The sequence below is a fragment of the Coturnix japonica genome, chromosome 3, assembly GCF_054131305.1.
Source record: "Coturnix japonica strain WE chromosome 3, WE-NBRP24, whole genome shotgun sequence".
In the NCBI taxonomy this organism is placed as follows: domain Eukaryota; kingdom Metazoa; phylum Chordata; class Aves; order Galliformes; family Phasianidae; genus Coturnix; species Coturnix japonica.
This window is the reverse complement of record NC_140665.1, coordinates 61061250-61088381: the sequence shown is the minus strand read 5'-3', so window position 1 is coordinate 61088381 and position 27132 is coordinate 61061250. Positions and strand designations below refer to the sequence as shown.

The following is a 27132-nucleotide window of genomic DNA, read 5'->3' as shown; positions in this document are numbered from 1 at the left end:
TTGCAAATTCAAAATTAATCAACATTATTATAAAATAAGATAATCCTAAAATGTACTTTAGATTCTTCCCTTTTCAGGAAATCATTTTACTCAAGTAGAGCTCAAGAATATCTAGTTGTTCTGTTGAACCAAAGGTCCCAATTTATTTTACTTCCTGAAACTGAATCATTAATGCTTAACATGAGCTTTCTTTGTTTATGACAACAAATTTTAATGTTATCTTTTACAAAATGTAAATGCCACTCATGCTACCTTTCTTCTCTATGGGATTTTTGCCATCTGCTGGCAGTTGTTTGTTGCATAGATTACTTTAAGGTGACGAAACATAATGAAGAAAAAATGTTAAAAGCTGTCTTAATCGAAAGATTATATAATTTTCAAATATTGTATATTAATGTTGTTTGTCAAAACATGATAAAATGCATTTAATCATTATTAATATTGAAGTACTTCTTAAATATGATGAGCTTAACACAGGGCATATTTCATATCATAAAGGAAGCCTTATAATATAGCACCTAGTTACTAGGAAAAATTGTAGGGACAACAAACCAGAATTAAATGGATTACTTCATCTACAGATTATACTTGGTCACTCAGTTCTATTCCAGCAATATAGTAGCATACCAACAAAGGTAAATGGTCTGGCCGGGTCACTTTTTTGAGTACTAGAAGAATTTTTGTGTAATATAAAAATTCTTCTAGCTCACACAGAAGCAGAAAACTATATTGTCATTCTAATGCATTGAATCATAAAATGTCTTGGGTTGGAAGGAACCCCAAGGACCATCAAGTTCCAAACCCCTGCCACATGGAGGGCTGCCAACCTCCAGATTTGGTACTAGACCAGGTTGCCCAAGGCCCCATGCAACAGGGTCTTGGACACCTCCAGTGATGGAGCATCCACAACTTCTCTGGGCAGCCTGTTCCAGAACCTCGCTGCTCTGTCTGTAAAGAACTTAAACCTGACATCCAAATATCAAACACGACCTGGACACTGAGATTTATTTGCCTAAATACAATGATTTTAAAACAGCTACACATAGGGATAGGATCTATTTTTAGTAGCACTGGAAAAACAATAAAGCAAATTTGGCAACAATACACATTATTAACATTTAAGAGCAATTCACATACCTGGTTTTAATGTTTTGATTGCCACTGGAGTGGTATTATTCCACAGTCCTTCCCATACCTCACCAAACTGACCAGATCCTAACTTTTTCAAGAATTTCAGAGATTTTCTGTCAATCTCCCACTGATCAACAGTTTTATATGACAAATCAAAAGTAGAAGGAATTTGTACCTGGTAAAAGAAATTAAATAATACATTTAGATCCCCTTTTGTATCTCTTTTTCTTTTTTTACAATGTTAAGTTGAAACAGACATGAGTGTTTCCTGACAGCACATATGAAGTAACTTGAGGACATAAAATAAATTTGGTGGTTTTATCCAGAAATAAGGAATATTCTAAAGAAAATATCCTGAAAGTAAAAATTAGAAATCATCCCCTAGAAAGCTTTTTGAACAATCACGTCTTGCTTGCCTGAACCTTGTGGTCTTGCCTCCATAATTACTTACAGGAATCTGAAGTTATGAATCTGAAGATTTTATCGCTTATCGCCATATACATTTATTAAAAAGTGGTATTAAGAAATCATGATTTAGAACCTTTTCTCCTCTAACCTGTTCAAAATCAACACTTCAGCTTCAAGACTGAATGTGTATTACTATCTAAACATTTTGAAAATAAGCAGATCATCACCATTCCAATTACATATGCAGATACGGGGCTAGCATTTTCTAAATGATGCTGCAGACTTAGCTTACAAAAATATTTGCACACATATTTACTCTTACCTTCAGACATGGCTTTCCAAGCACCACACAGAGACCATCACTGTTCTTACTGTAATAGTCAACAAACTCATTCAGAGTTTTGAATGTTTTCAGTCTACTTAAGAAAAAGCCTTCTCCATCCAGTCTTCTGATCCTGTAGTGCTTCACTGATTCACCATCAAACACTAAGAAGATTTAAATATATTAAGTTTCCAGGTATTAAAGCAGCAGTACAATATAGTTTATGAACAAATCAGCAAAAGGGGCATTAGTTCCTAGAGGTTTCAGTGAGGAAATTAAAACATATTTTAATTTCAAAGATGGCAATGGTACAAATTCTTTTACAAACCACAGCTCACTATTTAGATAGCTTAGCATATCCAGTCTGCCAGTCGTTAACTATTCATATTTGGAGATTCTTGTTATCACCCTATGGTGTGACACAAACATATTTAAGGACATAACTATTGAGGTGGTTTTTGTTTTCCATCTTTTGGAACACCAAATCTTCCAAGAGAATCTAATTCAAAGTAATCATTTGATCAACTTTTAATATTTCATTTATCAGTATTAGGATTCCAAATAGCCTCTTTTGGATCACCAGGCATTTTTAGAGCAAAACAAACGCACAAAATGTGCCATGTGATTTTCTAGACATCACTCATATTTTTCACAGGTTTTATTAAGTTTTGTGTGTGCTTGGAATATGTAAAAATAAGACCGGTAATACACTGTTTTAAGTAGCTGATAACTTACCACTAAAATGTGATTTGTTCTCACCTATACTTCCATAAACAAAAAGGTCTTTATCTCATTTGGGTGCATCTCCTGGTGCTCAAAGTGTTCTTTCCTTGGATTATCACACCAGGCTTTGTGTGGAGGGGTAGGTTTCTGTGGGGTGGGACTAGTGAGAGGGAGGATCAACAGTAGACCAGAGATGGAGAAAAATGCACTCAGCTCGATCCTTGGTTAGAATAGCTGGTTTAACTCCTATCAGTGCCATAGCTGTTAGCTCTAATATTAACAGTGCTCTGTCTAAAATGAACCTAGATGGTAATGAGAAACTCTGACTATGTAATGCATAATTTAACAGGAAAGTTATTTAAGCACTAGAATATAATTTTTGCATCTCAAACAGAAGAGACGTGCATCAGTAGAAGGTTTCCTGATGTGGGGAGTTTCAGGTGGAAAAATGCTCAGCACTCAAGGAATTAACAATGACATTAAGTGAGAAACAAGTATTTGAAAGTGTGAATGGGGTTTTCTTCTCTTAGAGCTTGTGATGGGACACAGGATGCCCAATTAGAGCAGAGGTTACAAGATTAAGAAGCAAGACAAAATGGAAAATATCATCTACTTACTTTGTGGGATGGCAAAGAGGAGAAACATTGGAACAGGAGTAAATGTGAAACAGCACATTTTGGAAAAAGACAGAAAAAGGTAAGAAAAGGTAAGAAAAAGATGATAAAAGAATCAGAGGCTTATTATCCCCTCCCATTCATGAAACAACATGGTACCTTTCTATGAGAGCTCTAAAGGGGAGCAGGGCTTTTCATTTGCCATGCTAGTCCTCATCACCCAACACTACTCCTTTTCCATAGGCTGGGTGGCTATTTCCAAACCCATTGGTAGAGAAGATTACCATTATTGTCCACTTCTCAGAGCCCTCAAACAAGAAAAAACTGAAAAGTAAAGAAAAGGCCTTCTGCTGTTTACCTCTATATATGAACATTTAATTTTTAATCACATTAGTAATAGTAAAAGTGTGCACAGCTACATATTGCACATAAAAACAGATGGTTTATATTAATGGTTGCTTTTAATTAACGATTATAATATATATTTCTCTCACCATTCCGTTGATTAAATAATAATAATAATAATATCCTCCTTCAATAATTACTGTCATATATAATTTTCCTACTGTACTCTGCAGTTGTCAGGCCCAGCCACCAGAGGGCATTTAGGAGCTGTTAGGGAATTTTACATCTGCCACAGGTTACATTTTTAGAGAGATTAATTGCCAGCTCACACTTCTGCATAAGGGCCAAAAAATAGAACATTTGTAAGTACAGATAACTCCTTCAGAATCTTCAGATTCTGAATCTTCAGGCCTTTTTTAAAAACTTATTTAACATGTGTTATTAGTATTTGCTCAACTATAAAATATACGTACATTTTTGTAATGTAAGACTTGAAAATCATGCTAAAGGAAATTCAATAACAACAGACTGAAAATGCATTGAATTTTTCAAAATTTAAAGTAAAATTAAACTGGCCAAATGAATTGCTATTTGTGATTCACTGAACAAAAAGCCAGAAGAATGACTGTGTTAATCCCATCTCAGTAATATAAAGTAATAGAATGTAGTTTGTCTATCTGTTTTATTCATCAGAAGTATTATATTTGCTACTTTTAAAGCATCTAATCTTAATGTAAAAGTCAGTTCAAAACGTGCTCTACTTTTTTAAAGGATACTTGTTTGAAACTGTATGGCACCCATATAGAGGTCAGACCACACCAGTGCAAACTTCTGACTTTTTGTTTTCTAAGTCTGTGAGTAATGGTTACTGGACAGGAATCAGCTTATATTGGATTCTGTAGATACCAAATGCTTTATCATGGTTAGTGATATTTTTCTGCTATTCAGATTATTCCTCAAGGTCATGTCAAATTATGACTCGCCAAAGTCTTCTCTTCTTATCACATTGAAATAAAACAGTGTTTGCCAACCAGTAGGTCTAACCTTTTTACCTCAACCAAGGAGTGGGATCTGAACAAGGAAATAATAAGAAACAGTAGTATAACCATAACATTTAGAAATGGCCAAAGAGACAATTTCTTAAGACTGTGAAGGAAAATAATGTGTTAGCCTACTGTATAATACTTGATTGCCTTCACATTCTTGTAACATTGATGGGCTTTGGCAATTTCATAGTTTTTTTAGTCTCATTGTCAGAGATGCAGCATAGCGCAGCTTCTCTGCCGACACATGATGGAACACACATGGAATTCTGGGAAGAGGCAGCCATAACCCCTTAATGCTTTCAGACTCCCTTAAACACTAACCAGACAGGATGGGACTATGACTTCAGCTTCACACAGCTTGACAGCAACTAGGTTTGAAGACTGCAGTGAATTTATCATGTAATTCCTTGTTCTTTCCAAGCAAATTATGGCTCTCCTTAGATTTCTTCATGGTTTTGGCTCTCTCCTTCCCATCTACATCAGTTTAGGCCATGGAGAAATACATTTTGCAATCCCAAGGAAGGTAATAAAATTATTTTGTTGCCCAAGGCAGCAGAAGTAAATTTTATGGTGGCATCAGCAGCGACCATATCCTCACCAAATGAATAACAGAGACACTAAGACATCATTACTGCTAGTATCCCAGCCGTTCTCCCCCATCACTTGCACTGCAGAGTAACCAGCAGGGAGAGTAAAAACCGAACCAACCTGGGGACCACAGACCTTAATTCTCTTCTATCCTTCCCAGAAGGGAAGGAGTTCTAACAACAGGGCCATGGCCAGGTGCCCCAGGTGAGGCTGGGAGGAAAGCAGCTGCTTGGATTACTCCCACTAGCACAGAGGGGGTACGGTGGCTGCTCCAAGTGCAATTTCCTATTACAGCCATGGTTTTGTCACTCCAATCAATTTACTTCCTTAAATGATTTTGGTTATGTTTTGTTGTTGTTTTTTCCCAGGCCTAAAGGCAATCTGGACTAGTGGAAATCACAATTATTTTTTTTTAGGAGCAAGAAGAGGAAAAAAATGGATTGTCATTTAATGCCATCAGAAACCATTATTCAGTAAGGGATGAAATAGAGAGTCTCCTGCTATCATTGGCAATGACACTCAATTAAGCTGAGCACATCTAAATTATGGCTTTTAATTAAAAAGAGGCAATGTATAAGATGGCACCAACATGTTTAAAATTTAATATATTTCACACCAGATGCTGGAGTCATCAACATAAGAATCTGTCTATAACATGTGCAATTTTTAAATGAGAAAACCTATTTTTAAAATGTCAAACACTTTAAAATGATAGCAACACAGTGCCTGATCTAGTTTGATGTGCTTTCCATTTACTGTTCACAGCTAAGAGAAAGCTTTCTGAACATCACTTTTTGTTATTCATTTAAATAGTCATTAATAATGAAAATATTTTACAAAGTATGAGTTAATCCAATTAAGGAAAGCTAGAAGTGAAAAGTGTCATTTTAATGAAAGGCAGCGTCTTATTGATTTATTGTGTTTGGTGGTTTTTTTTTCCATGTTTTGTTTGTTTGTTATCTAATGATGCGCATTCATTAACATTACGTCTCTTACATTTTGCCCATATGAGTGTGATATCAAACATGAATATCATGAAATCAGTTTTGGGAAGCTTGAGTATCTCTGTTCCTTTTCTGTTTTAGATTTATTATATTTAAATGTAAGACTGGACAGTGATTATAAAAACACTTTCTGATAGACTTTAATTCTGAAAGGTAGGTTATCACTCTTTAACTATTATCACCATCTTCTCTGGAAGGAAATCAAAGCAGCAACAGCAGGAAGAGTAAACGCAATGAATCCTACGGAGGATGGGATCTTGGGGTTTTGTTTGTTTCTTTTCTTGGGGAGGGGGGACATGCTGTGCAGAAAAAAACTGGAAACAGATATTAGAGAGATATTCCAAAATACCAAGTTGTGATTTCTCCCTGATCAGTATAACTGCTACCACAGAGATATCAAAGCCATCAAAGACCTCATAAAAGAAATAGTCCTGCATCCCTATTCCTCAAGTTCCTCATGAAAACAGTGTATTGGTGCTTCAGCTTGGAGGGTTCGGTAACTTCTGATGGAATAAATAAGAAGGATTCAGAAAAAAAGTGCTTATTTCTTAGTATCTGGGGATCTAAACAACTTTCCATCCAATTCCCTCTTCCTGCAGTACAGTTCACTTCAACATTTACTTTTGGGAGATCATGTACTAGATCTTTCAAAGTAGATATAAGTGATGAGATTACGGACATATAATATCTCAACCACTATACATATTATTAAATTGGAAGCAAACAAATAGCACAACACACATCAGGCACCATTCAGTCAAGTCTGTTCAGGAAGCAGCAAATAATATTTAACTTCTTCAGGATGAAGTAGCATGTTGAGGCTAAATTACACTCCAGACTGGGAAGATGCTAAAATGCAGTTGTAAATTGTTTCATTATACTGTCTACAGACTGTGTCAGAGTTTATTTTCTTTCTATGCCTAAAAGAATACAAATATTTAGTAAATCTGAGATGACACTTGCATACATGCTCAGAAGACATCCCACACTTGTGCTAGAAGGAGGGTTGCCTGCTGAAACTGGAGCATTGCCTCCATATATATAATGTTCTTCAGTAGTTCTTTCATCTAACAAACCAACATGGAAGAAATCCAAACTGATGGTTTCACTTCTTGCTGTTATAAGCCGTCATCAAATCTGTTCCCAAAGAAGCTTACACTGAAACCTGAAAAGTCTGCTAGAAGCTTACTTGAACTAAATATAAAAATCAAATACCTTATAATATGTTTCCTGGAAAAAATGAGCAGTATTAAAGGATGGTCTTATCCCATCACAAATGCTGGACTGATATCTATTTTCATTCTCTTTGACTTTTCACTGTGCTACTTCATTTGTACACAACGTACTGCTGTTTTCATCTTGGAGAAGTAGATGGGAGGCAGGCTAAGCTACTAAGATTGTTAATCTTTTCTAGCAGGCTAGACTTGTAGAAAAGTAATAATTAAATAATAATAATACATTTCCATCCAGTAGATGCACAAGCATAAGATTTTTCACCAATATTTATGAAGGTGTCACATATTCAAGCACCAGCGTTTAACAGATAACACAAGCATAGTTACCCTTCCCTTCCTAAACATACTGTTAATGAACTAGCCTAGTCCTTGTGTGAAGTCAGTTCACTGGAAGCTGAAACCATGTAAATCAGGGCAAAGTTAGCACATAGAGGGAAAGCATTTTGAACAGTCTCTGGCTATAGTACAATCTTTGGATAAAAGGTTTTGCACACAGTGACTCAGTTCTGTCACTGTTTGGTAGCAATCTAATTCCTTGTTTATGTTAGTTTTCATATCAGTGCTTCTTAGCAAGAGCAAACTTCCTTGAGGGTCAGCTGAAAAATGTGGAAGGAACTCTCCCAGGTCATATTTATTTTGTAAATTGTCTATTTCCATCCATAAGGAACATATATTTCCTTGTCTTTGTAATAAAAAGCAACCTTCCCATACTATCAAAAGACAGTGCAGACATATACCCTTTCCTTCTGATGCAGAAAGAGAAGCCAAGACTACATCAAAAGTTTATTAAGCTGCTTAATGCATTTTTTAGTTATGCTTAGAAGGTGACTAACATAAGCATCCAGGAGGAAGAGGAGTAAACGTGAAAGCATCTGCTTATACACATTATTTGCTGACATAATTCATCATGGAATCATCATGAAATCATTTGTGTTGGAAGGGATTTTTAAAGGCCAACTAGTCCAACTCCCCTGCAGTAAACAAGAACACCTACAATTACATATTCTCAGAGTCCTGGCCAGCCTGACCTTGAATGTCCACAAGGATGAGGCATTCACAATTTATTTGTGGACATCAAAATTCTTCATTGTCTTATATAATTAAAAATGTAGAGCACATTAGAAAGTCTGAGTGTAGAAACTCATCTGAGGGACATCTTTACACTCTTGTACAATGGTAAGACAGGCTTGATAACAAATGTCCATAGAAAAGTACCAATTATAATCATTTCCTTCTATTACAACAAACATATATTACACAAAAAAGGATGGTGTGTATATGTATGCGAGAAAATAAAATAATAGTATTCTTATTTGAAAGTCTTTTGGATCAAAACAACAGACTGAACGTATACTTAAAAAAAATAAAAATCATTATAAGTCTTTTTACCAATGCTTACAGGCAACTTTTCAATCAAGTCTAACTGATTCTGAAGTACAGCTTTGAAACTCGTTTGATCATTTTGCCTCTGAAAACAGGTAAGCATGAGCCTAAGGCAACAGAAACCTCATTTTCTTAAACACCAGACATTTGCTGTGATATGTTTAATTTTTATTTGTGTACCAGTCAGCACTGTGGTGTAGAGCAATAAGGCATTTTTGGCATTAAGCTATGAAAAGTGGTTTTTTTGTTTGCTTTTTTTTTTTTCCAAAGCAACTGAAGCACTGGAAGTACTAACCACCTTATATATTTTTTTCTTCCGAACTTATTAACAAAGAAGATCTATAGAAGAAAAGTTAGTACAACCTCAAATGACTCTTGCAATGTTTTCTTTATATATCTCCTGGGAAATAAATATCATCACAGATTTTTATTTCATTTCTGTGTACATTGTTTAAAAAAAATGCAGAAGCCCAAATGAGCTGAGAAAATTTTAAACATAGGTTAAGATGAAAAGCTAAAATATACCTGAAAGTGAGTATTCGCCTTTTAGACTTTCGCTTTCTCGGATAAGGAAGGCTCCTGCCCGGTTTCCAGGATACAACAGTTGTCTCTCAGCATCTGCTCGCTTGATTGGTCCAAAAAACCATCTTAACAAATAAAAACAATGAATTTTAACATTCAGCAAAACATACCAGAAAGACAATTAGGTTTTATGAACTTGCTGAGTATTTACTAGAAGTTAATGTGTGGTATGATGATTAGAATCCCAATAGCATAGAAGAAAAGATTACAGGAAAGCCTATAAAGAACATAGAAATTCATTGTTAGAAAATAACACTTGGGCATTTGAGTAAAATCTGGATTCTGCAGCTAATTAAAAATACTACTGATTTCAAGAAAAAGAAAATTCAAAAGTGCCTGGCTGGCCTTGTCTCAAGAAAAATTCACCAAGAAACATTTCCAATGCTGTCATAACAGAAAGTGATGCCAAGTCAACTGATGCCATTTGAACAATGTAGAGCTGCAAGTAAGCACTTAATACTGATGTTTTAAAAGTCAAATTTCCCCAAAGCTGCACTAGGGTTCCTAGTGGCCAGCCATGCTAGGACCTTCCCTATCCCACTTCCACGTTGATATCTCAAGTGAGTTACTGGCAATTTTCCAGCTCTGCTGCTGTTCAACAAACCAAAAAACTTTGAAGTCAGTGCAAACATCAGAGCATCTATATTATGTGAAAATTATTCCTGTCTACTCCTTTCAAAGTAACTGCAAGATTTCTATCACTAACACTTGTAGTTTCCAAAGTTTTATGCAAGCAACAGGAAAGTAGCTCTCTTGCTGTATGGTGCTGAGTGTAAATTTAATTGAAATAAGAATGAGTCAGCATTTTCAACTGGGACAGCACTCCGCTTCCATCTAACAAGCATACAAACTACTTTCCAAGATTAGCTCTGCCCCTTATTTGAAGTAAATGGTGATATATAGTTATCAAAATTATGCCACATACTCACAAGCAAACTCCTTTTAAATTAATCAGAGATAAACCTATTATGCAAACTTTTAAGATAAATCAGTTTATCACATGACACATAAGTTGCCTACTCAGCTACTTGATTTGTCAGTTGCTAGTGAAAAGTACAGGAGGAGTCATCAACAAATTACCTTAGTGTCTGTAATGCTTCCAATCACCAAGAGAAATGTATGAAATAAATCAGAACATTGGGTGAAACACTGGCTGAGCAAGCATGAGAAATGATAGATGTTTTTGTATGAATAAAGAGGAAATAAAAAGAGGTAAAATAGACAGTGCTAACCTATGTCAGGTATGTTTTATTAACAAAAGAAAATGAAACACGCATACTATAGACCTCATTCCTGCTTTCTGATTTGATTCGGATAACATAGGCCTTGATACATATTTGGCAGGGGAAAGAATCTGATTAAAAAGCTAGAATGCTGTAGTAGCTATTTTAATTAGTAAACATCTGAATTCAATTATTTTAATTAATTCATTAATTAACCTGAGAAAACTAAGTAATCAATAAATGTTCAAATCCTTGACTCACATTCTCATCAAAGCACTGAGAGGACAGAGTACAAGCTTAACACCATCCAAATCCTGCATAAAATGTATCTGCTCTAATAACTAGAAATTAGAATCTTTCAGCAATTTCTAAATACACATATTCAAGAATAATAACAAAAAACTAGCAAACAATATGATTTTAAACAATTTGTATTGATACCGTTTTGAGTACAGAGGGATGATTTCTTCCATTTGAATATGATATCCTTAGTCCAAAGTCATCAAGTTTATAATAACAATCCAGTACTAAATTCAGTTCAGTATGTATAAAAATAACCCAATAAATTCAAAGCAAATAAATTAATTTGCTACTCACATTTTCAACAAATTACTCCAAATTTAAAGTCTATTTTCATTATGAATGGAAGTTTAAGTTCCTTTTAAAAAGGTTTAAGGGCTTATTTCTATTTCTATTGATTGAGCTTATGCTTCAAAAGGCTTAACATTTTACTTTATCTAAAAGCATGCATTTTAGAGGAAAAAGTACTCTAAGGGATATAATAAATCAAAGTATTTGCTCACCATGAGGTATTGTTCTGTGGAATGGGGAAGTCAGACCGAAACAATACTTAGTAGATCTATTTGTTTTTCAGAGCTCAAATTTAGGTGAGTGTTTTGAAACAGAACTCTTGGAAAAGCAAAACTGAAACATCAAGTACCATCCACTGCCCAGGTTACTTAACCATTACATTCTCTGACACCTGTGTATCTCCACTGACACAAGGCATTTCAGGAGGATGCTGAATTAGCAATCCATACATTATTTCATTCTAAATATCCAGTCATAATTTGAATGAAGAATACATGAAACAAATCTGTTTGCAGCCTCCACCACTAGCTAAGCCTTATCAAGACCCTTTTCTTGCCCCATTCCAACTAATGTTCTAGGATTTATCCCTTTCCTAATTCTAAAGTAAGTTGTGCACCAATCCTTAGCCAAAGATACTGTCATGAGCTAGACAAATACATCCTGAGAAGACACATATTTCTACAGCCTCCACCTTCTTGAGTGGCTACAGTGCCATCCCTCTCCAACTCTAATACTTACCTCTCTTCTAATTCTACCATTTGCTTTTGCATGGGAGAAACCACAGCCAAAGACATAAAGACACTCTCTGCCACCCCCCAAAATAAGACTGAAGTTAAAAAATTTTGTTGGAGCAGTTTTTTGGCAGCATGCCCTTTCTTTGGGCAGCCCCCTTGAAAATTCACTCTAACAAAAACTCTAAGACTCAGAATGTCATCCCCCATTTGGGACCTGACCAAGATCTTCTGAATTAACATCTGTCACCCTTCACCTTCTTGTAAATTTCACCAAATCTCTCTTAGCTCTTTGTTAGCTGCACTAAAGCTTGGCACAGAAAATGATATGGAAGTTCAGACAATGACACTCATTATCAGTAGAGCTCATCAGAGTACAGCTCCCCACCTTTATTCTCTGTCTTCACCTACATTTAATATGCAGAGGAGCAAAGTAAAAATCAGCTCCACAGCATCTTATCTGTAGGGGCTGTATTTGTTTTAATAACTAGCTGTGTCTGAGATGAAAGTGGATTATTTGTTTTTCATTCAAGGACTGGAAATAAAACAAAGCTAAAGGAAGAGGTCCATAACATACTCTGAATTTTATGAATGCTCAACTAAAAAGGAAAATCCTCATGGCCAAATCATTAGTAAGGACTACATGGACTACATGGCAAGATCATTCAAACATTGTAGAGGCACAACAGAAAAAAAATTGCAGGAAATCAAACTCATGAAATTGGTTTTCAAAAGCACTACATGCATAAAAATTGACAGCATAATCCTATCCTTGATCAGCACTTTATGGCATAAGGGCATCTCACTTTTCATTTTTCTTAAGTGTTTGTAACTAGAATTTACACTCCCATATTAGGGTAAATCTCACAATATCACTAAATCTAAGCATTTTGGAAAGTTTGTTTTCATGCCCACTAACTGCAATTAGAGCAAAAGTCTTGGATGAAGGTAAAGAAAAAAAAGATTATGTTGCATAAATAGTGGAACCAAGTTGCACTTTCTTGTGGAAAGCAGAATGCTAATACAATAACTAAAACCAATAAAGAAAAGCTTCAGTGGCTTAAATTATACATTTTAAATGTCTCAGCATCTACATTCATAGAAAGTTGCAGTTGCAAAATCAAGAATTCTGAAGGAAGAAGGTGGTAGTTTTCTTCTTGCTTTCCTGACATCAACTTAGCCATTTTCAGAAAGATCCAGTTTATCATCTTTTAATTACATGGCTACATCCACTGCTTCCTATAGATTGAATACGAGTGCTGCTCACTGAATAGTAACCCTGTATTTTGTTTTGTCAGTGCATAGAACGAGTTTACTTACGGTGTGTTTTAGTCTCTGCTTTCAATACACATTATAAAATTACACAAATGGCTAATTTTCTAGAAACCTCTATTACTCTGTTCATGATTACAGTATTTGCATGCTTTGCATATGTTCATTAATCTATTTGGGGGCTCTTTTGTTTGCAAACTATTATTTACAGTGGAAGAAAAGTACAAAAGGGGACCAAGTCAATAGAACATTATCATAAAAATTTTCTACTAATTTTGAACATCCATTTTGAAATGTCTAAGGCTTAACTTTCAGAGAATTCAGAATTGTACTGTTTGTAATAGTTTAGTCAGAGACAAATATTTGTTAGCTTCAGGAACTGTTTCACGTAAGACAAGGATGGGTGTGTAGAAAGTAAAAGAGAGAGAGAAAGAGTAACAGATCCTCTTGGTTCTTATTTAATTCCTTTCATCATATGACCATCCTGTGATCACTGCCCTTACTCAGCACATGGAAACCTGAACAGGCTTGCATGTGTCACTCTTCACTGCTGTTTTCTGAGCAGGACAAAGAGTGCTGCTGAGCCAGCTTTTAATCCATGCCAAGTTTGCAGTCTGCTGTGGGTAAACATTCAGTGCAGAAGCTGGGACAGAAGTTGACTAAGGGAGCCCCCAGTGCGTCCTCTCTGTGCTGAGAAGGTGGCTCATTAGAATTTGACAATCGTTATCTGTTTGGTTACAATATATAAATTGCAATTTTATTCACAAATGCTTGGTTAGTATACTTTTAATAAGGAATAGCATAGCTTAGCTTAGCATAGCATAGTCCAAGTTTCTGAGCACTTCAGTGCTAAATAAAAGTAATTGAGGACACTTTCCAAATACCTCTTGAGCACTGTCAATCACAGTGCATCAACCATCTCTCTAGGAAGCCTGTTGTACTGTTTGACCATCCTCATTGTAATGATTTATTTTTTTCCCAATCCTCATCCTGAGCCTCCTCTTATTCACTTTGTGCCATTCCCATGCGTTCTGTCATTGGCTGCCAAACAAGAGCAGAGCTTGTAACTTCTTACTTCCCCAAAGAGCTGCAAAGACAAGCGAGGTCTCCTCTCAGACTCCTATTCTCCAGACTGGACAAAGAAAGTGTTCTCAGCCTCGCCTCACAGTACAGGTTTTCCAGACTTTTGAGTAAGCAGAAACTGAAAAATCTAAGCTTAGGTTTAAGGTCTTTTAGACAACAAACCCTGCTTCCTCGCTACCTTCTTCAGGCCTGCCTGTGACTATCTATAATGCCATATATCCCTCATTGCCATTTATTATCAGATACTGAAGGATGCATGGGACAAAATGTAAAAGAAAGGAATTTAAAACTGTTAGTAAAGGAATGCATAGAACAATGTAGGAGGGTGAAAGAAACAGGAAATTAAAAACTGAATGTAGAGCAGACCATAAGACACCATCAAGGGGATGGAAGAAAAGAAGGGAAAAACATGGAGCTAACAGTAGATGAAGGGAACATAAAGACATAAAAAAAGCTGAGGATTTCATTTAATGCTCAGGATCTATAACCCGCTGCTGCCTAAGCTGTTCAGGAAATGTTGGCCTCCGGATTATTCTCCTCCTATTCAGGAAATTTTCACAGACTAACTCCCACTTTAAGTGTTGCACTTTAGAATTCTTTTCCCTTTTGCTTTCTTAACTTCATTTCATCACTCACTTTTGAACTGATCAAGAGAATACTTTACTATTCACTTTAGTCATGTGTTGACTAAAGTTCAATGTTAAATGCACTGCTTTAAATCTTACTTCCTAAAGTACTGCCATCAACAAGTGAGTCGGAATAAGACTTAAAAAGTGTTAGTAACAACAGCTTTCTACAGTCTATATACAGAAATGAATTAAAATCTTGGTGTGATGCATGAAGTTTCTAACTACTACTAAATACTTGAAATAAAAATATGTTTAAAATGAACCTTTGCAGTAACACAGCTCAGTTCTGATTACTTATTTACAATACTCAGGAAGTAATTTCCTCCACTGAAACTAGAAATTCAGGTTCTCAGGGACAATTAGGTAGGGCAGCACTTTTTTTTTTAATCTTACGCAACAGCATTAACCTTGCTTCCTACGTAAAGATCTGAGTCATGTATATTGCTCAGATCCTTGTTGCTGTGTAACTTATCAGAAGTGAAATGAAGATGAAGACTATCCATATGTACTTTGTGATGGACCAGAAGCTTCTGAGTCTTTTAACAATGACAGTGGGTGGAGTAAGTTGGATATTCTTTCTGTGTGGGAAAACACAGAATACATAAGTAGTTCAGAAAAAACAAAGGCTCATTTCCGTGTTATCTAAATGAAAGAGCTCTATCAAAACCAACAGCATATAACTATTTTATGTTACACAAGTACATAGAAAGCTGCCTGTGTTTTTGAAAGTTATATTTTGTGGGCAATGTATATTAAGTCCCATTTTACATTCCACACTTTGAGGTCAACATTATAAGTTTTCATTTAAAAAAAAAATGAGGAATACAAAGAGGAATACACAGTTTTGGAAAATAACAGACCACATTTTTTTCCTGGCCCTTGAGTGACTTTTTGTTAATGTTCTTGTCAACGGGTTATAGCTAATGAATTGGCATTTTTCCAAAAATACTAAATTTATTGTAGACTTGCTTAACTGGTGAGATGAAAAATACAAGAGCTGATAACTGAAGAGATATCAGAAAAATAAAAGAAGAAGAAAGAAATAAAATGAACTTATACTTCCCTATATATTCTCTAAACAAAATATTATCATTATTTTTGAAGGTACTCAAACTGAATGTTTAAAGTTGTTTCTTATTTCTGTTCTCAAATGGAATTTCCATTGAAATATAAACTGTTCTTTTTTGTTGTTTTTGCTGTTGTTTTATATTTTTTTGTTTGTTTGTTTTTGTTTTTGTTTTCTTTAATAATTAAGTTATCTGAAAAGAAGTTCAGCCAAACAATACCCTACATACTCTCAAGCCATGAGAAGGTAGCAGCAGGGGTATCTAAAAAGTATTCTAGGCAGCTGAAGTCTGTTGTGGCCTATGAAACTGCTTTGTTCTGTCACTGTTTTTGGTGGAAATAGTAAGCTGCACCTGAAAGACCAGGTCTGCCAGAGCTGTAGGGACTTTTACAGTAAAGAACTGCAGGGGACTGTTTGGATAAGGTAATGTTCAATAGTGAGTGTGGTAAAATCCACCACAGAGATTGGCATTTCCTCTTACAGTCCTGATCAAACTTACACTCTTGTAAACATAAATACAAAGATTAGTCATACAAAGGTCCGTGACGCATTGGGTATACACCATTTTGGTAAGTACTTCAGTAGAACATAACTACACTAGTGTGTAATTCTGTTAAAAGAGATTATGCATAATGTTATGTTAATTTTTCACTTCTCAGTAATGATAGCTGACTGTGCTGTAAATGTGTTGTTGAATATGCTCTGACGCCTGTTTTAGAGAGCAAACAGTAACAGGGCCTGAAGCACCGAGGTCATGCCTCCTATAGGAAAGCCTGTAGGAAAGGAAAATTCTTTCTTAGGGCAGCAGAATAAGGAGAGATGCAAAACATTTTTCAAACTCTTTGAGTGTAGTATGTGCTCCAGATTTTCCTTTGTTTTAATAGTTGATGGATCCCAACTACCCTGTCAATTGCTCTGTGGCAAACCCTGTTTGTGAATTAGATATCTTCAGGCATCATTCTGGCTGAAATCTGCAGTAATCCACACTAGTTTTTCTCTTATCCAGGCTCACCCACTCCATGCTCATAGCCCTGCTCTTTTTCACAAAAGATTTCCACTGGCCCCTCTAGGCTTAGGTAAAAGCGTGGCTACTGCAAAAACAATCATTGTGCCTCTGAGACAGAGCCTTCAGGTTAACACCTTTAGCTCAGTAATGACAGGGAACTGACTATTAAAGTTTGCTCCCAGTAGTGCTTTTGTACCTGGGTAAGGACTTCATTTCATTTTAAACTTGTTCTAAAACACCTGTCTTTGGAATAAATGAAAGGTTACCATCATCATAATTGGGCATTACCTTGGGCTTTCTGTGCGAAATATAGCCACATAGTTGCTTTAAAAAAACAACCACCAATCAAGAAACAAAAAAGGTATTCCTGAGGCCCTAATTTCAAAATAGCATTATAAATCCTTGCATCCGTGCTAGTGTGTCTGCACATTTGTTAACATATACCTGAACAAAAGTACTGATATACAGTTGTAATATTCCCTAAGTGTAGCAATAACTCTGCTATTCATAACAACCTTGGAACAAAGCTGAAGCCATGAGGTAGCCTTAATGTTAAAGTGGTACAGAGAACACTAATAGCATCAATTGATTAAACATTAAGGGAAACTCACTCAAAAGCACAAGAAAATTTTCCATCATACATTCACTTAAAACATTACTGCCTTAAAAAGCACTGAATTGATTTTTTTTTTTCAAAAATAATTCTTGAAAAATTATTTTCTTTTCAAACAAAGAAAATTATTGCAGCACAGAAGAGAAACCTTCAAGAAACAAAAATACCCCTATGGCTGTTAATGATGCTGATGTTATCTGTCCAAAGATTTTGTGCATTCATACAGGCACATACTTCCACACCCTGTTGCCAGTAGCAGACTTCTGTGATCTTTCAGTTAAATTTTCAGTGGGAAATGATCAGGTCACTCAGTTTCCAAGGGAAATCTGAAAAGAACTATGCAGTCTAATACCCTAAGGTGATACCAAGCCAAAGAACATGAAATGACAGAATGGTTTGAGTTGGAAGGGACCTTAAACATCACCTGGTTCCAATGCTTCTGCCATTGGCAGGAATACCTTCCAATAGACCAGGTCACTCAATGCTGCATGAAGCCTGGCTCTTTACACCTCCATGGATGGGGCATCAGCAGCATCTCTAGGAAACATGTTTCAGTAACCTCTCAGTAAATAACTTCTTCTTCATATCTACTCTTAATCTACTCTCTTTTAGTGTAATACTGTTACCCTGACATAATCTCTTATACACTGATGACAAGCTTATTAACAAAGTAGTCTACTAGTTTTAGGGTAACCTTTTGAGGTTGAGAGATGAGGAGGGTAACACTCTAAAGACACCTTTGACTTCCAGAAGAAAAGCTAGAACATCCAACTCCATATCAGTGTGACATCTGCATGTATTATCAGCCCAAGATGCACAAATATGGTTTATTTCATAAGAGAGCACAACATTATATTAGAAAGTTATCTCATCATCAGTGTTCCTGCTTGATTTTTTAATCATTTTTACTCTGAAATTAGAGCAAGATTGAGGCTGATCTTTTTTTTTTTTTTTTTTTTTTTTTTTTTAAAAAAAAAGGGAATTCAGAAAACAAGCAACTGTCCACAGAGAGAACAGGGGTGGCCAGTCACACAGATAGTCATAGAAAAAGCACTGTTTTCAACAGCTCCTACATGCAGGACTCACATAGAAGATAAGCACAGACAACCTCATTATCTTCTCTTCCTGGACTGACAGAGACTGGGTCACTGATGGTGGTGCACAAACAGCGCTCCCCAGGTTCACAAGCACACAATATTCACCGCCAGATTCTTGTACACCCCTTTCCACCTCTTTCTATCCTTCCACCTCCCCAAGATCCTTCCCCTGCACATTGCCTCACTGGTTGACACAGTCCCATCAAACACTCCTGGACCACCAGGTTTGCATCTCATCACCTGCAAAGTCCCAGGTTGCCTGTTTCTTGAAGTCCCACCAACTAGTGTGACTGATGCGACATACTGTTATAAATTAGTGCCACTGACTAGGTTTGTTCTCCTCATCACCTCCCTTATCATGTGTCAGCCAGGCTTGTCTATTCTGTATAGCTCCTTTGACCAGATAACATCAGAGCAACAGAGACTCCTGCATACCTTCACAGAGACTTTTGCTAAATAAAATGTTTGTTAGTTTCCAAAGGGAGGCTGAGTTTTGGGAATTCTCTTCACTTCTGAAATTTGCAGCATATGTCAATTCCTAAATATAAGCCTCAATATTTTTTTTTCTTTCTCTTCTTTTGTGCTGAGGCTTGAAAGTTCCTGAAAATTTGCTTGTGCCATAAATACAAAATATATATATATTTATTTTTTCAGGAAACTAGCAATGTAACTGCTTTAATGAGAGAAATCTAATGAAAATGCTTACCAACATTACTGCAGATAGATACATCTATAATGTAAGAAATTACAAATTACAAAGTAATCTTCATGGAAGTAAAGAAAATATCTATTTGTGCAATCCTTTCTGTATCCATCTCTTACGACTGAATTCATTGTTCTGTTTTTCTATTTTCATTGATTAAGATAAGTGTACAAAATACTTTTTAATCTAGTTTAAGAGATAAAAAGAAGAAATTTGTTTATGATCAATATTTTGTTTGATCTTTTGAAGAAAAAAAAAACAAAAACAAAAAGAAAAAACTATTTCCAGATGAATCCTCAGTGTATCTGGAGAATTGAAAACTGCGAAGATGTCAATTTCCATTCTTATTTCTTGTTACTTTTATGTCTTTCATATTCAGTATGAAGGAGTAAACCTGAATGTCAACATTTAAGAACTCCCATAAGTTTCTTAACTAAGGAGCTTAATTGCTTATTTGTCAATTTCTAATACAAGATGTTCTTACATATGCTTCATAGAATATTATTTGAGCAACACTGCATATTGATCTTTCTCTTAACATGCATAAGGAAGTAAGTAGTAAACATGCAATAGTATTTTGTATTATTTTAATATCACTCATTAAATTCTTCCTTTGCACGTGGACTTTACTTGAATGACTTGAAAAGGAGTAAAATATTGTATTACAAATAAATATATGAAACATGAACAATTATACATTTTCTACTAATCTGTTTTTTAAAAATGCACTAGTAAATTTTTTATTATCTATCTCAGTCTACTGGGAGGCTGCATCTTCAATATAATGTTTGCATGAGGCATTTCGGTTAAACTATAAGATAATAGCACGACACATTCTGGTCTAATTTCTGATATCTTCAGTAAGATACGAGATAAACTTAACAGTAAATTTCTCATAGAAAATAAGTGATGTCTGCAGAACAGGCTGACTCATGAGCATTATGATATACAGAGACTGACAGGTGTGGCTTGTAAAAGAATGGACAGGTGAACCTCACAGTGCTACTTCCTCCCATACCTCACTAGCATGTTGGTGGGGGTTTTTTTTGAGTCATTCCACACTAAAAAATTACCAGATGGAGAAGAAAAGCCAAAAACATGTTTAGGAATGTAAAACTTTCTATAGAGAAGAGAGATGGGGTTTTTTTCTTTGTTTGGTTGGTATTTGTTTTTTGCTTTCTTATTTTATTTTTTTAAATAGCTTCTTCTTCATCTGCAAACAGAAATAAAGAGCTCTACAATGTCAACATCTATGCCTTTGCTAAATAGAAATGACATTAGGTCCATTATTAGACATAGCAGTAATATACCCTGTAACATTGCTTATATAAACATTCCAACATTTGCTGAAGTACAAAAGGCAAAAATAATGACAAAAAAAGTGGGCAGGATTGTGCACTTTTTGTAAGATCCTTTCTGAAACAGAAAAACTAGTATAGAGGTGTCACTGGTTGCACCTCTTAGGGTATCTTGTATGCTTTTATGACTTAATCTGTTCAGTACAGAGTACAGCTCCCGCACATGTAAGAAAAGTCCCAGTTTTCTATAACCAACAGTGCTTTTCACTTATTACAAAATAGTTCTTCACAGAGATACCTGACCTAGATAGTTTAAAACCAGTATAGCTTTAGGACTTAGTCTGTCTGAGCTTCTGGTTACTATTTTTCTCTCCTAAACACCTTCAGAGATCAGTAAGCTCCACACAGTTCTGTGCTTTGTTACACAAACTGCCAAAGACAACTATAGGGAAAACAATAATGGTTGGACAATACCTGGAGAATGTTTTTACTAACAACATCACACAAAATCAACTAATCTAGGCTGGAACACACAACATCTATTCCAACTGAATCTGAAGGGAAACAAACAAACAAACAAACAAACAACCATCAAACAAGACAGTTAAGTTTTTCTGACTGAGATACTGTCTATGTTTTTCAAAGATGTGCTGCAAGGGTCACGTGGGTTTCATGATGCCATAAAAAGACAAACTGCCTATTTTTTTCAACTTTTCAGGGTATTGTTTCAGGTCTTGACATGATTCACTGTCAAATCTTTCACAACATGGTAATAGAAACTACTGCATACTAATCATAATGCCTAAGGTAGATCCTAATTTCAAATAAAGATAAGGCAGTTAAGAATTTATTTGATTCTCTATTTAAACAGACAATGTTATATATTTATATTACCATACTGACAGGAAGTAGGTGGCCTAAACTGGACAAATTTGTATAAACGGCTCATCTAGAAAGCCAGAAACCTTTTGATCTTTTTGAGAACTGATATATCTTTTCTGCATTACACACAGACACATAAATACTGCTGATACTTGATAAAATCTGACATCTTGCGTACTTCTGTGAGCAGTCTCCTTCAGGTAGTTAAGAAAAAAGCAGAGCTGAAGATGCTTGAGATAGCCTTGAAGATAGCATGGCAATTTTGACACAAGACCAATGAAGTTAATTGATAAAATTCAGTGTCTTGTTCCAATATTAAATTGATTAAGTAAATTAGTTTAAGAAAAGCACTTGAAAACATTCGGGGATTCAAATCTCTGGGAAGGTATTTCAGATGCTCTGAACATGTGGTGAAGAAAATGCTGAAAGCATAATCTGGCTTTGCCCGTACCCCAAGCTGTTTTGCATGGTCTTAAGAGCATCAGTCTTCTATACATTCTGCACATGTGCACACAGAAGCACATATATATGTAGTATGCTCAAGTGAATACATGAAATACATTCACTGAAAGAGAAGTCTGAATTCTTTATGAATTGTGATACAGCCATTGCCATTATTTAAAATAAATGCATATTTTGGTGATAAAAAATCTTCATCTACCAAAAACTGGATGAGAATAGCTTTCACACATAATGTGACAGCTTCTGAGGACATGAGAAATATAACACATATAACCTAAATGCCTGTTAATGAACATAGAATCATAGAACCATGCAATCATTAAGGTTTTAAAAGACCTTTGAGATCATCTAGTCCAACTGTCCACATACTGCTGCTGCTCACTAACACATGTTCCTTAGTCCCACAGATTTTACAAGTCCGTTTCAGTGCTAGGTTTACTACTGTTTCTCATGGTGTCTTCAAGAATTTGTATGGTAATACAGAAAGGACTTTTATGAAAGTGATAGAGTGAGAGCACACTGAAACCACAGAGGATCACATTTGGATTTCTGAATTGCCTGGCAAAATCTAAGCTTTCACTTCAAAAACAGCCTCTAGCCATTGTATCTGTAAATGCTACTTTGAAAAATGACCCACATGTATGAAAGGAACCCCACAAGCCTGAATTTGCAGGAAGTTTGAAACAGATCAGCACAGTGAATGATTTCCTTTTCATACATAGTAATTCAGTCTACACCAACGTATGAAACAGTTAAAGTCAAGTCACGGAAAGAAAGGAATTACAGAGACTGACAAAAATAACCTATAAATCACTTCTGCTTTCAAAGGGTAGTATAGAAACTCATTGTGGAATTGACTGGCAAGGCTTTGTTGATTAGGTCAAGGACTCAGTTTCCACTAGCTGAGAAGTATCAGTACATGAAATCTCTCTGAAAGGAGGAATGATTCTGAAATTAGTAAACATTAGAAGTAATTGTGGTGCTCTTCTTTGACCTAATCTACTAGGAATTTGCATGAATCTACTTCCCTTAGCATAGCACTATTATATCAGTAATGTTGGGTGAGTATATGGAATGAACTTGACTTTCAATAAGCAGTCATCAGGTCCATCAGGATAGAAGGTGAGAGGAAGCCCCTTCTAAGTACGCTCCAACTTTCCTCCATAGAAGAGAATTCATATCACTCCAAGAGTTTTCTTTACTTCTTTAGTATGTTATTTTTCTTCATTAAAATTAACTGTCCAGCTGGATTGTATTTGCTGCACATAACTATTGGCACTATGTCTTTTTCTTGTTTAGTTAAAACAAATAGCAGTAATAAAATAAAGGCAGATGAATGTGTTGCTATGGTTCTTGTTTACAGAACAAAATAACAGAAGGAGCATAGAGAAAGTAAAGTCACACTCTTTGCCAAGGAAAGAATCCCAGACATTTCAGCAAGGAGACAAAATTGTCTGCTACTTGAAGGGAACAAGCAATCTTCTACCAGGATGGACAACAAAATCAAATGCATTCACCAGTCCCTAACTAGTTCTGATATACAGCACTATCACAACTATTGTTCTTATTGTTTCAGTAGGATAATAGAGGTGTGAAATGCATGGGATAGGTGAAATGGAGGTCATGGAAGAACCTGTAGCAAGAAATATTCCAACCAGATACAAGTCTAAAAATCATAACCATGAAGTTGAAAAGCTTGACAGGAAATGGCACTAACCAAACTTGTCAAACTGTATCTTTGCCATGTTTGAGCTGGGGTGACTGATTCAAGCATACAAGTCAGAGGCCCTTTCCAATTTGAGTTAGCCTACGGTTATAGGAAATGGTATCTGTATGGGTTGGCAGGAGACAGTGTTGCATACTTATTTTTGTTGAAGGTTACTGCAACCAACTGACTTAGAAGAAAAATTGAGAGAAGACAGCAAGTCTAGCCAGAATTGTTTTGGTATGAAATTAAAAACTTGTTAAATACTTTGGAGGAATTACTTTGGATAACTGTAAAAACTCTTCATTCCTCCTGTTCACTATTATAAAAATATGGAGGGGGAAAAAAAATCAACAAAAACAAACAACTAAAGAAACCAACCGAGCAATTGCATAAAACTTTTCTCATAACTTAGAATACATTATTAAAGAGAGTAAGGTATATAAAAGAGTATAAGAAAATAAAATTGATTCTACATACAGAAAAAATAAAACCAACAACAAAGAAACCAAAGAAACCAAGGTTATGCAGTAAAGCACTTTACACAATTTAACTCCACATATGATGCTGAAGATATAGAATGATAAGAGGAAACCTAAAAGCTGAGACTCTGTTGTGTAACTGAGGAAAATTACTTTCAAAGTATTAACTGCAAGCGGCAATCTTAGATGAGCTGTAATAAAACTACTTGAAAGAGAGCAAAGGCCAAGGTGAGTTGAATTAGAGCCTACCATTATTTCTCTAGTGGTTCAGAAAATGTCTTCCCTGCAGATTAATTTCTGCAATTGGAAGAATTCTTTTGAACATGACCACTGAAAGTGTCTGCCTGAATATAGAAATAGCACAACAGCTGGTCAGCCTCCAAAAATTAAGGTCTTCAGGTTTCAGAGAACTCTTACAGTTGCCCTAAGATTTCTCTGTCACAAAACCTAGAGTGGATAAAAGGCAGGCATAATCATATGTGAGCCAATTTTCCTAGCCATAGGTGGTACAGTGGGCAGATTAGATTGGAGATTATATTTCAGGTCTAGATGAAATTTAACTGAAAATCTGTAATATCATTTCTTTAGAATCAAAATTAATTATAATGTTATTTCTGCTGTCTTTTTCCAAGACAATATTTTTTTGCCAAAACACACCTCTTGCGTGGCAGTCAGTGTTATTTCATGCTGCCTCTGATTGCAGCATACAAAAGTAATTCTGCATCCCAGACTCATCCCAGACCCTACTCATCCTCACTAGAGAGCTAAATTACTGATTTCATGTGAATTCTTCTTTTGTTCTGAATGGTAATTAAGTTCAGACCACTTTTGATGGAACAGAACATAGGCTGTATAGTTAAACCCTCTGGAACTTAAAGAAATACAGTCTGTTCCTTTGCTTTATCTCGTCTCTTTCCATTTCCTGTATTTTAGTTAACCTTGTCCTAAGAGTGATTTGCTTATAGAGAAGAAACAAGACATAAAAAAATTTATATGTTAGAGACTCACCTATCATTTGTAAGAAGATTTAAAGTGGAACTTCCTGAAACTGTTAATTGATAACTCTGCAACTGGTTAGGTTGAGGGCTGTTTGGGTCAAGGGTCATATACTGAAAGCATCTGGTCCACAACTCGTAATTCACAAATGACAGTAGGAACTAGCACAGTGGTATCCTGCCTGAATATTGCCAAATGCGTCTTCATTGGGGTATATATTATTTAAAATACTACAAATCCCTCTACACTATGCCTTTTAACATTAATTTTCTTTCAACCACAATGTCTTTTCCTTGCACACACAGACTCAAACTCTCACAGGTAGGACTACTGGACATTCATTGCTACAAGATACTACTACTCAAAAAAAGAAAATACCTCAATTGATTGCTCCAAACCCACTTAAACCTACAGAAAAGATGCTGTGATGTGTGTTATATGGGTTACTCACGGCTCAGCTTCAATGCTCTGTACAGCAGCTACGTAGTTTGAAGGGATGTAGCCCTGGAGCTTGCGGCCAGGAAAGACTGACCCTTCTGGCAGGAGGAGCTTAGCATACCACCAGCCCTCATGAGATGCATCCAGCACTTCAAGCATATCCCCAGCTTGGAAGCTCAGGTCATCCTCTGTGCGAGCCTCGTAGTTGAAGAGTGCCACAAAATTGCAAGTGCTCCCCAAATGCTGGCCAGGCAGTGGAGGTAAGGGCTTCCCTTTTGTCTTATTCACTTTGTCTTTCTCTCCTGCCTGTGAGTCAATCCTTACCACAGCAGGGTTGGCAAAGACCTGGCCAACATCCTGCTCATCTTCTTTCTCCGAGAATAAGCAAGGAATATAGGGCTCCAAACAGGCGCAGTACTTCTGACAAAAGTTTCCCATTCTGTTTCCTTGTGCTACTCCTCTTCTTTCACTTTTCACAGATGAAATATCCTTGAAGCAATTTTGGCCCCATAAAATCTTAGCATTTTGCAATATTTCTTTCCTTATTCCTCCTTTGTCACAAGATAAAACTGTTTGTGGCACAGCTGGAAGTTCGTCTCCGAGCAATGCTGAGAACTCATTCAGGCAGCTCCTGATTCAGAAGTGAAACCTGGGAATTCAAGCGTGAGAGCAGAAGTGGAGGGAATTTCTGACTTCCTCCTTGGAACAGGAAAGCAACACACAAGCTGCCTTCGGGCTGAACTTTTGGAACAGCAGAAGAACATGGATCTTCCTCTGACACAGCAAAAATACATTCAGAAAATCTAATCGGTTCTGGGGAGTCTTCTCAGCTCTTTATGTTTGTGATGGGATTTTCTTATCTCTTTGGTAATGATTAACCAAGCTGACCTGCGTGTCTCCTCAGCCTCCAGCATGGGCAGCCTGATTATTTCTTTTTACTTCCTGGTCTGAACTGGCTTCTGTTCACAGGGCAGCCTATGCCCGCCCAGGGACTTCACCTGGAGCACACCTGCTGTTTCTGTACCTTACACACCCACTCCCTTTATTTGTTTATTTATTTAATCTGAGTATGGAACCTTTTATGAGGGGAAAAAAAAAAAAAAAAGTAATTTTACTACATACTTTATTCTGTATTTTGAGGAAACAAATTCACAGGCCACTTGCTCTAGATGGATGGCTAATTATACTAACAACATAGAAAAATAATATCTGTTTTCCACCCAGTGAGCAAGCCAGCAGAAAGTAGGTTAACCAGTATGTTTCCTTTCTTAATGCAAATATCAAGTGTCAAACAGCGCATAGGTGTCTGCTTGCTGCTGTGGCAAAGCAGCCTGGGGAGCAATCTGCCACATTTCAGCCATGCAGACCAGGCTGCTGAAAATCACCAGCCAGGGGTGCACATAATGCTTGGGGGGTGGGTATGAAGCACAGAGGACAGCCCAGATATAATCACATGTTGATATTTCAGTGAGAG

At 36.1% G+C, this 27132-nt stretch overlaps 1 protein-coding gene across 2 annotated transcripts in view; it reads right to left on the bottom strand.

Moving 5' to 3' along the window:
• The window catches only part of FRK (fyn related Src family tyrosine kinase), a 43249-nt gene extending 16521 nt beyond the window's left edge, over positions 1-26728 (bottom strand). The window contains exons 1-4 of one of the 2 annotated variants that reach the window (XM_015858635.3): positions 25672-26728; positions 9325-9446; positions 1862-2025; positions 1138-1306 (exon numbers count right to left, since the gene is read on the bottom strand). In XM_015858635.3, coding sequence (XP_015714121.2) covers positions 1138-1306; positions 1862-2025; positions 9325-9446; positions 25672-26096 — 880 coding nt within the window. In that variant the 5' untranslated portion in view covers positions 26097-26728. Of the gene's footprint in view, positions 1-1137; positions 1307-1861; positions 2026-9324; positions 9447-25232; positions 25554-25671 lie in introns of those variants that run through there. The other variant, XM_085541802.1, reaches the window with a different exon arrangement.
• Positions 26729-27132: the final 404 nt, after the last annotated feature.